We start from the raw sequence: 12,590 nt of genomic DNA, 5'->3' as shown, positions 1-12,590 counted from the left end.
CTTGTTTACAGAGATGTTCACAGGTGCTACAATTCATCATTTACAATTCATTAACTACCGGATCTTTTAATTAACTGTATCCTTTACCCACACTACTGACCACCCCCCTTTGATCGATTACACCTTATACCATAAACAAAAGAACAAAAGAAAATGATAAATGATCACATGTACTCATGCTAGCTAGCAGGCCTGAGAATGTAAACTTCTGACCCCACACCATATTGCCAATTACTTGGAGCTTTCCTTCCCCCAACATTATGATAATTTGATTTATGACTAATAACTAATATTTTAATTCTGATACACACACATTATACCTAATACCTATACATACACATACACACACACATTATACCTAATACCTATACACACACACACATTCACACACACACACACACACACACATCCACCAGATGTTCTGCAGCTGCTGCATAAGTTACCAGTCCTGAAGACAGCTTAAGTTCATGGCTTGATTTTGCAGCTTGGGTTGGTAGCTTGTAGCGGTAACTGGCCAGGAAAGCCAGGCACAAGGACAAGCTGGGTCTCTGTTGGGCAGGCACCGGTGTCCTCCCATGTTGGCAGCAGAATGTTACCCAAAGTCTCTCATCTCACCCTTCTTTTTTATAGGCTTTTAGTTTGGATTCAAAGTCTATAGGTCTAGCTGTGTCACGCTGCCTCTGGGTTTGGAGTGATCACCCGTCAATTGCAGGCGTGACTTTCAGCCTTGAACCTGGCTTTGATCTTCCTTCTGTTGTTTCTTTTGTCCTTTTCTTTTTAGGGTGGATGTGTCTTAGGGCTTGGCTACATTGGCACTTTACAGCGCTGCAACTTTTGCGCTCAGGGGTGTGAAAAAACACCCCCTTGAGCGCTGCAAGATGCAGCGCTGTAAAGTGTCAGTATAATCAGGGCGGCAGCGCTGGGAGCACTCTACACCCGTAAGGGATGTAGTTTACAAGCAGCGCTGGGAGAGCTCTCTCCCAGCGCTGCGGCTCTTACTACACTCACACTTCAAAGCGCTGCCGTGGCAGCGCTCCCACAGCGCTGCCGGGGCAGCGCTTTGAAATTTCTAATGTAGCCAAGCCCTTACTTTGTTTAGGGCTGTTGTCTAAGTCTTCAGCCATTGGTATTTGAACTTTATCTCATCAGGACAGGCTGGGGCTGGAGGTTGATTCCATCATCCATACATGTCTCATTCACACATCTAAACTAAACTAATAAGATTACAGCAGGGTTTGCAAAAATGAAGGTTGGAGGAAGCTTTTACAAAATGGAATGAATGTTTTAAAATGGGGTTTGAATTACAATATGGCAAAGAGTGAACAGAAGTTATAATGTAGGCAAGTGTAGTGAATGGTGAACAGAAGTTACATTAATAAAGTGAACAATTACAAACAATTTTATTTATCAGTTCTAGAAGGGGAGAGCCCAGAGCTGGGGCGGCAGGTTGTGTGGGGTGGGGGAGAGCCCAGGACTGGGGCAGCAGGGGGGTGCGGCAAGGAGCCCAGGGCTGGGGTGGGGGGCAGCCAACATTTTGTTTGCTTGGGGCGGAAAAAAACCTAGAGCTGGCCCTGCGCCAGGCAAATGGGGTTATTGCAGGTAGGTGGTAGCTGTGTCCCCAGAGCAACAGGAATATTCCTTTTACTATGCAAGGAGCCTCTTCCCAGGAACTCCCTTTGCTTTAGCTGGCTACTCACTAACCCGCCTTAAGACATAACGTGGAGTTTAAGTGCCAACTACTGGGCGGTTGAAGGAGAGCAGTGACTGCGCGGAGAACACAGACAGAGCTGGCGTGGGCAGTAACGGTTTGATGCAAAGCCCAGTGATGTCAGCGGGAGTCTTTCCACTGAGTGCATTGGGCCTTGGGTCAGGATGTGAGAGCCTTGGCCAAGCTCTGCTCTTTGCAAGGTCAGATTCCACAGGTCTTATCTAAGGCATTTCCTAAGGGCTGTGTTGTATCTCTCAAGTTCTTCAGCATCTCTAGTAGCTGAGCATCAAAATCTTCTTCCCCTGGCAAATTGTTCCATTATCTGCTCGGTGGCAACTGGTTTTTGCTCTTGCATTGCTTAGGTTCTTTGTTCTGTAGTTTCAGTCACTGACTCCTTAAATAATTCCTCCCTCTTCATTACATTTTCTATTTTTAGACATTTTTCATGAGCCTGTTGTTTCTGTTTTTCCTCTGTAATGTACTCGTTAGCACTGGCATTTGACTTGGTGCCGTGTGACATTTTGATGTAAAACTAGGATGACAGAACATTAGCCTGGCACACATTGACTATGGCCATGTCTACCTTAGTGCGCTTACAGCGGCAGAGCTGTACCAATGCAGCTGCACCTCTGTAAGATCTTCCTGTGGCTGCTGTATGCCGACCGGATAGAGCTCTGCCCGTGACAGGATTAACCACCCCCAGTGAGTGGTTGTAGCTGTGTTGGTGGGTGAGTGACATAGCTCTGTCCACACTAGCAGTTAGGTTGGTATAACTTATGTCGCTATGGGGTGTTTTTTCACACCCATGAGCAGCATACCTTGTGCTGACATAAGTGGTAGTGTAGACCTGGCCTAAAAGCTGATTCACTGATAGGTGTCACAATGTAATTATCAACAGAGAATGGTCAATTAGTGGGTGTGTCTCCAGTGAGGTCATGCAGGGTTCAGTTCTTGGTCCTATGCTATTGAACATTTTTATCAATGGCCTGGAAGAAAACATAACATCATCACTGATAAATGTAGAGGTGACAGAAAAACTAGGGGAGTAGTGAATAATGAAGAGCTCAGGTCACTGACAGAGAGCAATCTGGATCGCTTGGTAAGCTGGGCACAAGCAAACAATATGTGTTTTAATATGGCTAAATGTAAAGGTATACATCTAGGGACAAAGAATGTTGGCCATATTTGCAGGAGGGGAGACTCTACCCTGGGAAGCAGTGACTCTGAAAAAAACTGGGGGGCCATGGTGGATAATTTGCTGAACATGACCTCCCTGTGTGACAAAAAGGCTAATGTGATTCTTGGATGTATAATGGAATTTTGAATAGGAGTACAGAGGTTATTTTACCTCTGTATTTGGCACTGGTGCCACCGCTGCTGGAAACCTGTGTCCAGTTCTGATGTCCACAATTGAAGAAGAATGTTGGGAAATTTCAGAGGGTTCAGAGAAAAGTCATGAGAATGATTAGCAGTAGATTCAAGGACCTCAATGTATTTAGCGTAACAAAGAGAAGGTTAAGGGGTGATTTGATCACAGTCTATATGTGCCCATGTAATGCTGACAGACCCGGGTCCTTGGTGGGTGGGATTGACACAGGGACCTCTGTAGCTTAGTGCTTGAGCCTCTACCAAATGAGCCAGTTGCCTGTTAGCTAAGGCTGTAAAGCACACCCATTTTATCTCTCTCTTTGAGTGGTATCAGTGCCACTAGATGGGACAGAACGCCACACCCAGGAGGTGTGTGGGTTACACCTAAACAGAGAACAAATACTTAATAATGGGCTCTTCAATCTTCAAAAGAAACCAGTAACAAGATCCATTGTCTGGAAGTCGAAGCTAGACAAATTCAGACTGGAAATAAGGCATAAATTTGTAACAGTGAAGGTCATTAAGCATTGGAACAATTTACCAAGAGTCATGGTGGAGTCTCAATCATTGGCAATTTTTATATCAAAATTGGGTGTTTTTCTAAAAGCTCTGCTTTAGGAATGATTTTTGGGGCAGTTCTCTGGCCTGTGTTTATTAGGAAGTCAACCTAGATATTTTTTAATAGGGAGATATACCTATCTCATAGAGCTGGAAGGGACCCTAAAAGGTCATTAAGTCCAGCCCCCTGCCTTTTACTAGGCAGGGCCAAGTACTGATTTTGCCCAGATCCCTGAATGGTCCCTTCAGGGACTGAATTTACAACCGTGGGTTTAGCAGGACAATGCTCAAACCACTGAGCTACCCCTCTCTCTCATGTTGTTACTGATGTTATGAATCTGTGAATCTAGTACAGACATTGTTTATTGTACCTATTACAGGAGGAGGCAGAAGCCACAGTTATGATTCAGGACCCATTTTGCCAGCTTACTAACACATTAAAAACCAGTCCCTGCCCTGAAGAGTTTACAGTCTAAAGTAAGGCACATTCTAATAAGTGGGTTGAACACAATTGGATTGGGGCTGGGTTAGGGTTACTGTGTTAGGAACGCAGATTAGCCACAGAGCAATTGGATAGTTTCAAATCTAAGGACATTTAAAAAATGCACCTATAAATATATCAGAAACATTAAGATCAGTAATTGCTATGGGGAGAAACACAACAGTGTTGTAAATTGATCCTAGCTACTCAACATGAGTATTTGGAATTATGGATTATGAATTATGTATTCAGCGGGTGACAGGAATGGGGATTAGAATCATAGAATATTAGGGTTGGAAGGGACCTCAGGAGGTCATCTAGTCCCACCCCATGCTCAAAGCAGGACGAACACCAACTGAATCATCGCCGCCAGGGCTTTGTCAAGACAGGCCTTAAAAACCTCTAATTATGAAGATTCCACCACCTCCCTAGGGAACCCATTCCAGTGCTTCACCACCCTCCTAGTGAAATAGTGTTTCCTAATATCCAACCTAGACCTCCCCCACTGCAACTTGAGACCATTACTCCTTGTTCTGTCATCTGCCACCACTGAGAACAGCTGAGCTCCATCCTCTTTGGAGCCCCCCTTCAGGTAGTTGAAAGCTGCTATCAAATCTTCCCTCACTCTTCTCTTCTTCAGACTAAACAATCCCAGTTCCCTCAGGCTCTCCTCATAAGTCCTGTGCCCAGCCCCCTAATCATTTTCGTTGCCCTCTGTTGGACTCTCTCCAATTTGTCCACATCCCTTCTGTAGTGGAGGGACGAAAACTGGATGCAATACTCCAGGTGTGGCTCACTGGTGCTGAATAGAGGGAAATAATCACTTCCCTCAATCTCCTGGCAATGCTCCCACTAATGCAGCCCAATGTGTCATTGGTTTTCTTGGCAAGAAAGGCCCATTGTAAACCAGGAACAAATAACATTCCTGCAAGCCTCTAACATGGGGTGTGTTTTCCTTTTGCAGCTCACTCGCTGGTCTGCTTCACCTGTAAGGATGCGTCCTCTAATTGGGGTTGTCTGGCATTAACTATATTTGCTAGTGGTGAAAACTACTGTGTGACCACGTATCTTGGTGCAGGAATTGGTACGTTTGGGCATGTTCTGCTTATTGTCTTTCCATAGCTCTTTCCCAGATGACATCCTGCCCCAGCTCCAGATCCCTGGGTTTTCCTTCCTCTTTCTACTGGAAGGGTGGGACATCACTGATGTGGAACTGGGAAATCACTCCTTGAAACCAAATGGCAGGAGAACTTTGCTGGGATGCACTAAGGTCGTGGGAGCACCGGTGCTCATTAGTGAGGTTTGCACATGAGTGAATGACTGATATGAGGGCAGTGCAGGCAACGGGGGCTCCATATCCACCCCTTCATCACTGGCTGAAGTCCTGAAATGAGGCTCTGTATAGCCCAGTCCTGCAGCTGCTCCCCAGCCATGCGATGGTTTAAGCACCAAACATCTCATGTGCTGGTGCAAGGTTCCACTATTGGCATGTGCAAGTGAGAGAATTTGCATGCTCCAATCCCAGTGCCTGGCTGGTTGTGCATGTACAGAAGGAGGCCGAGTTGAAGCCTTTTTTAGTATATTGGTGTCTGCGGCTTAATCAGCTGTGCTGTGACCTAACTACTACCAGCTCTTTAAAGCTCTGAGGCTCAACAGCAGGAGACAGGACAGTGTGACAATCTGGAATGAATTCTCAGGGTTCTCTTTGGCTGTTCCCAAATCCTGGCCAGAAATCTGAAGAGAATGTTCCCAGATGGTTACAAACGAGTCTGTAACTGCAAGGAAGCGACTAGTGCTGTTTTCAGGTTATACAATAGCAGTAGTGACTTCTAATCGCTGGACATTGACTGCCAGAGCTAAGCTACATCAGTGCAATTATCTCCTTTACAGAACTAAGGAGCTCCTGTCTGAACTCTGGGAAACATTTTAATCTTGAATCTCTTTCTCTTATTCCTTTTTCTGGTTCAGGCGGACATTCCAGGCAGAGCATCTCCAAGGGATGTGCTTCAGTTTGCCCCAGCGGTGAGATAAACATAGGGACAGCATCCGCCTCTGTTTTCTGCTGCAGTTCTTTCTTGTGCAACACCAGTGGGGCCAGCAGCGTCAAAGTCACCTACTTGGTGCTGGCCATGGCAATCTTGGCCACCTTCATCTATATCAGGGCTGGACTGTGATCGGGCCAGAAAAAAAGAACTTGAAGACCGTAAGAACCTGCTCAGGCTTCTCCAATGAGACACCAGACCCCGCTTTGTGCAAAGCTATACTGGGGTTATCGATGGTGCCCTTTCTTCATATCCCATTAGACAATACCTGCCCTCTTCCCATACACAAGGAAACTCTGCTGCTGTCACCGAGTGCCCCTCTGTGCCTCTTAGCAAATCTGGATTGCTGCTGTTATACAGACAAAACTACAAGGATCTTTTCAGGGGGCAAGACAAAGATGCCACATTTATCATGATAACAATCTGGTTTATGACCAATAACTAATATCTTTATCCTTATACACACACATTATACCTACACAGACACACACATTATCAGATGCTCTGCAGCTGCTGCATAGTTACTAGTCCTGAACATTGCTTGAGTTCGGGGCTTGATTTTGCAGCTTGGGTTCATAGCTGGTGGAGGCTAACTGGCCAGGAAAGCCGGGCACAAGGAAGGGCTGGGTCTCTGTTGGGCATGCACCAATGCCCTTCCACATTGGCAGCAGAAAGTTATCCTCCAGAGTCTTTCATCTTACCTATCCTTTTTGTAGGCTTTAGTTTGAATCCAGAGTTTATGGGTCTTGCTGTGTCCTCTGGGTTTGGTGATTGATCACCTGTCAATTGCAGGCATGACTTTCAGCCTCGGACCTGGCTTTGATCTTCCTTCTATTGTACCTTTTCTTTTTAGGGTGGACTTTTCTTACTTTTTTAGGTCCTTTGTCTGCATCTTCAGCCGTTGATGTTTGAACTCTATTTCATCAGGACAGGCTGGGGCTGGAGGTTGTTTCCATCATCCATACATACCTCATTCACACATCTAAACTAAACTATTAAGATTACAGCAGGGTTTGCAAAAATGAAGGTTGGAGCAAGCTTTTACAAAATGGAGTAAGTGTTTTAAAATGGGGTTTGAATTACAATATGGCAAACAGTGAACAGAAGTTACAATATAGACAACAGTAGTGGATGGCAAACAGTGAACAGAAGTGACAATGTAGGCAAGTATATGAATGATGAACAGAAGTTATAATACTGAGATACTAAAACAGTGCAAGTCTCAGTGACTTAGGGAATGGCTACACTTGCAGCTGTACAGCGCTGCCGTGGAAGCGCTCTCATGGCAGCGCTTTGAAGTGCGAGTGTGGTCGTGGCGCCAGTGCTGGGAGAGAGCTCTCCCAGTGCTGCAGGTACTCCACCTCCCCATGGGGATTAGTTTACAGCACTGGGAGCCACACTCCCAGCGCTGGGAGCCACACTCCCAGCGCTGAGGCACTGTTTACACTGGTGCTTTGCAGCGCTGTAACTTGCTGCGCTCAGGGAGGTGTTTTTTCAAAGCCGAATGAGAAAGTTGCAGCGCTGTAAAGCGCCAGTGTAGCCAAGGCCTTAAGCAGGAACTGGACTGATAGTGAAACTTACAAAGGCAGCCGGCTGAACAACTGTGGCTCTTAACAAGCATTTTAATTATTAGCCAGTTATTGGGGTAACCGGTTTTATGAATGAATGTTGTTTCATTCATAAAACTTTACTTATGAATTTACATTAATAAAGTGAACAATTGAAAACAATTTCATTCATCAGTTCTACATAGCACAATGTGACAGGGAACCCAGGCTGCTCGGTCAGAGGTTGAATAGTACCCCAGTTCCAGGTCGCACCCCGGGGGGGAACTTGCCACAGAATGATTTTTAAAATTTTTGCTCCTATGAACAATTACCTTCCAAAGGAGCTAACACACCTTGCTAAAAGAGTCAAACTGATTAGGTGCCTTTGAAGATTTGAAGGATTTGTCCTCAGAAATGTCATCCAAGCCCTCTGTCTTGAAAGATGCATGTGATGAAGCATCAACATTCAATAGTGCCAGCAAAATAGCCAAGATACTGCCCCCAAAATGTCAAGGTTCGATAGTCATGGAGCACTTGCTCATTGACACTTTGGAACGTTGGTCCCTATCAGTGGTCTCAGATTCATCTAGGGTGACCAGATGTCCTCATTTCATAGGGACAGTCCTGATTTTTGGGTCTTTTTCTTATAGAGGCTCCTATTACACCCAATCACCATCCTGATTTTTCACATTTGCTGTCTGGTCACGATAGATTCATCATGAACTGACTGATGAAACCAATGGTGAATTGCAAAGGAGATTATCTGAGAGGAACTCCAAGTTTTACAAAAGCTTGCCAGCAATCTATTCCAACAGCTCTCCAGACATCTTGACATTGAAATCACTGTGTGCTTTGATTGACTTGCGTAGATTAGATATAGAGAAATTGAAAGTGGAAATGGCTGGAGTTAAGCCACTGATAAATAAGAGACATTGCAAAGAATGTGATGAAGGTCTAGGTGCTGGCAAGGTATTAAAGGAGGCGTTCCCATGTAGGTTTGAAATGTTTGTAGTGGTCTTATTGTTTGGAGCATTAACTGCAGCATATGAGAATTCCTTGTCTTGTCACAGGTCCTTATGCACGGCAGACTCTTCCCTGAACTGATTTGTGAGGCTGCAGCATCTCTGCTTCCAGACCCATTGCTACCACAGCACCTAAAATACACTAGCCAGCTTGCAATGGCTTGGCTGAGAGGCGGCTGGCAGCTCCGGCAGAGAGAACAGCTCTCGATCCCCAAGCCTGCCCAGGCGTCACTCCAAGTCAACATCACTTGTGACCAGCCACCAAAATGTGGCACATCTGGTTTTTGTTGCATGTTGTGCTGTGATTGATTAGAATGGTTATTAACTATGAACCCTATTGTTAGGGATGTTTACTCACTCTGTCAACAAATAGGTCAGCAGGAGTCATGCCCAATGGTGAAATCAGGAGTCAGGACCAAGACTTAGAGCAGTAACCAGGAACTGGAGCCCAGGATCAAAGACGGGTTAATTGGAGTGACACAATGAAGGAAGGAGAAGCTGCTGGGCATAATAGCCAGTCTGCTGACTCTTCCCTCCAGTGGGGCGGGTTAGCCAATCAGGCAGCCGACTACAAGCCAGCTCATGTGCTTATTATGTTGCCCAGAGAATGGCCCTGCTGCAGGCCCTGAGTCAGTCAGTGACAGAAAGGAGGAAGGTCCTAACCCAGAGGCTTGGGGATTTCGGGGGAGGGTCCCTGCCAGGGGTATCGGGTGGAGGGAGGTGAAGAGAAAGAGGAGTGGTCCCTGCTTCTTCTGCCCCAAAATTGTACTAATGCCTCCCCTGCCCTGCCTCGCCCCCAATGCAAGAAGTGCTGCTGCCTCCACCCCCAAGTCAATTCAGTGGGATGAGGCAGACCCTACCCAAGGGCTCTTCTATTGCTGCAGCTGCCCTTGCCCTCCTTAGCAGCTCCTCTAGCATCATCCCTGTGCCCTGGTTGGGGTCCCTGGGTGCTACCGTAATTTAAATCTCAAATAGCTCACCCAAGAAGCTACATTAAAGTTGCAAAGTCAAGCACTCGAAAACTAGCAAATGCCAGGTAGGGTTTGGTTGCTCTAGCAACTTAATTCTGCCCCCTGTGTGTCCATCCTTGGATGTACTGAATGAGGCACTTGTCCTGTGGGAAAAAGCCCCGGGGTGCCAGTAGCATGCCAGGCGGGCTGTGACTTGGAGGCAAGCAGTGTAGGTGCTGCAGCTGCTAGGCTGTATAGGGACTAACCCTGGTGGGCACAAGCGCTGACTCCATGGGTGCTCTGGGGCTGGAACACCCATGGAAAAAAATTGGTGGGTGCTCAGCGTCCACCGGTAGCTCCCTATGGCCCCACCCCACCTCCACTCATCTCTGCCTCCTCCACGAGTGCAGCCCCACGTCCTCCTTCTCCCCGCTCCCTTCCTCCCTCCCAGTGCTTGTGCCAGAAAGCAGCTGGTTCGTTGGGCAGGGAGGGATGGGGGAGGAGGGCGAACACAGTGCACGGGGGGAAGAGGCGGGGTTGGGGTAGGGATTTGGGGAAGGGATCCAATAGGGGCAGGGAGGGGGCGGAGTTAGGGCGGGGACTTTGAGGATGGGTTTGGAATGGGGTTGGGGCCAGGGCCGGGATGGGATGGAGTCGGGGTGGGGCCAGGGGCAGGGAAAGGGGTGGGGGCATGGGCACCCACTGGCAAAGTTGGTGCCTATTCTGGTGGGTCCGAATAACTACCCTGAGGGATGTTTAAGGGAAAGGATATTTTACTAGGCCTGGCAGGAAAGGGAAGGTTGCAAATACCTGTTGTGATGTTACAATTCACAGTGAGCAAGAGCAGTTCTTGTTTGAGTTCCTGGGACAGTGCACTCGAGTCAGGTCTCTTCAGACCTAATGCATAATAAAAATAATATATGGAAATATACCTCTCTAAGAGAACTAGAAAGGACTCTGAAAGGTCATTGAGTCCAGCCCCCTGCCTTAACTAGCAGGACCAAGTACTGATTTTGCCCCAGATCGCTAAGCAGCCCCCTCAAGGATTGACCTCACAACTTGGGTTTAACAGGCCAATCCTCAAACCCCCGAGCTATCCCTCCCCTCTGCAATCCAGTCTGTTTTCAAGCAAATAGGAGCTCCCAGGTTTCCAGGCTGGGCTCAGTGTCTCTCATGGGGCCCCTTTGCACTGGCTCCTTGCCCAGCTGCTGCTGGTCCCCTGTAAGCCCCACACAGACCTGCACCAGTCTGCAATGTCCCGCACACACCTAACTCTGCAGACAGTTCTTTGCATCCCGCTTCTCTGCAGCTCCTGGTTAGCCATGCAGCTGCTCCCTCCCAAAGGTGCCCCATCATTTTCTGCTCAGGGTCCTTCCTCCTACCTTGCCTGCAGAAAGGGAAGTGCCGTGGGGAAGGGACTGATGGGAGTTGTAGTCCCCTGACTCTGCCGGTTCATCATACCTAACTTTTGGGTGCTTGACTTTGCAAACTAAATAAAGGAAAGGTCACAGGAACCCATTTTAATGGACAAGCTTTAGGCAACAGAAATACAGAGGCCAGTACCACTGCCCCCGATAATTCAGCACTAAATAATGATAAATGATGAGAGAACTGTGGAAACCTCATATTCTGGTATCAGAGGGGTAGCCGTGTTAGTCTGGATCTGTAAAAGCAGCAGAGAATCCTGTGGCACCTTATAGACTAACAGACGTTTTGGAGCGTGAGCTTTCGTGGGTGAATACCCACTTCGTCAGACGCAGGACATTTTAAACTAGACTGGAGAAAGCTGAGAGAAGTATGCAGTGTCTTGGGAAGGAAATGGGTTTAAATTAGGGATTCTCACCCTGGCTGGGGTTTGACAATATCAGAATGGCCTGCAGGAACATGTCGATTTGGCTGAAACTTCAGAGAGAAACTGGCCTGACTTCCTGCCAGTTCACCCCCAGCTCATCAGCAGCACGTCTGGAGGGAAGTGTGGGAACTGGGATTCCCCAAATCCCAGGCAGCCATCTCCCCAGGCTGCCTGCTCCCCCATCCCCCAGTCAGCTGGCTGGCTCGTTGGTTCTCCTGACTCCCTACTTGGTGTGCTGCTCTGCTCCCTGGAGCCCCATAGAAGCTGGCTCCCCATGTGCTGCCTGGAGACTGCCAGGCTGCCTGACCCTCCTCACAGCTGACACCCAGACAACCAGCTTCCTGGGCTGCCCAACACTCCCACCTGCCCTGCTCCTTGGAACCACTTGCTGCCTGTCTTCCCATCCACCTGCCTGGCAGGCTGCCCCACTCCTTGAGCTCCCCCATTCCCAGTGCTGCCTGCCTGCCCCTCTGTGTGGATGCCCCGCTCCTTGGTGTCTTGGGCTGCACACCCAGCTGGGCCGATGGGGAGTTGGGCAGCTGGAGGCATCAAGGAGCCAGGGCAGCCAGGTCGGGAGGTAGGTGGCCTGGGGTGCTCGTAGATCAAGGTGCTGAAGAGTGGGCGAGCCAGGCATTCTGGGGACCTGTTTTGTTTTTTAAAAACCGTTTTTAAAAGTCTGAAACACGTTTGACTTTTCAATCCTTTCGTCGCCACCCCCATGAGGTTTTAACTTTTCATCTGGTTTTGGGACAGAAAGATTTATCGCCACCTGGAACTTTTCCACAGGATGGAGCTTCTCTGTCCTGGCCAGCTCCACTGGTGACCCCGCTCCCTCTCTCTGCACCCAGAAGGCAAGGAGCAGGGTCCCCACCCCCTTTGCTGTTGGAGCCCCGTATGGAAAGGGTTAAGAACCACTGGATTAGACAATAAAGTAGGGATTTTCCACCGTGCTGTCTGGCTTATGCCGTGTATTAACCCTCTCCTTGTGCAGAAGCTTTTGGCACAGGAATGCTGTAGTCCTGCATTTCCTCCTCCCTCCAGACTGCGGCGGGGAAACGAAAC

At 47.9% G+C, this 12,590-nt stretch overlaps 1 protein-coding gene and 1 long non-coding RNA gene across 3 annotated transcripts in view; one reads left to right on the top strand and one right to left on the bottom strand.

The window, feature by feature from the left end:
• LOC116815145 (uncharacterized) overlaps positions 1-12,590 on the bottom strand; it is a 51,389-nt gene that overhangs the window by 23,404 nt on the left and 15,395 nt on the right. The window lies entirely within an intron of this gene.
• LOC116815144 (lymphocyte antigen 6E-like) overlaps positions 1-12,590 on the top strand; it is a 67,128-nt gene that overhangs the window by 42,783 nt on the left and 11,755 nt on the right. Inside the window, exon 3 of one of the 2 annotated variants that reach the window (XM_075063297.1) lies at positions 6,084-6,304. The exons of the other annotated variant lie outside the window; for it this stretch is intronic. Within the exon in view, the coding sequence (XP_074919398.1) occupies positions 6,084-6,289 (206 nt within the window). The 3' untranslated portion in view covers positions 6,290-6,304. Of the gene's footprint in view, positions 1-6,083; positions 6,305-12,590 lie in introns of those variants that run through there. 2 annotated transcript variants of the gene reach the window in all.

The sequence above is a fragment of the Chelonoidis abingdonii genome, chromosome 2, assembly GCF_003597395.2.
Source record: "Chelonoidis abingdonii isolate Lonesome George chromosome 2, CheloAbing_2.0, whole genome shotgun sequence".
Lineage (NCBI taxonomy): Eukaryota > Metazoa > Chordata > Testudines > Testudinidae > Chelonoidis > Chelonoidis abingdonii.
The sequence above is the reverse complement of the archived record's forward strand: the minus strand, read 5'-3'. Positions and strand labels throughout refer to the sequence as shown.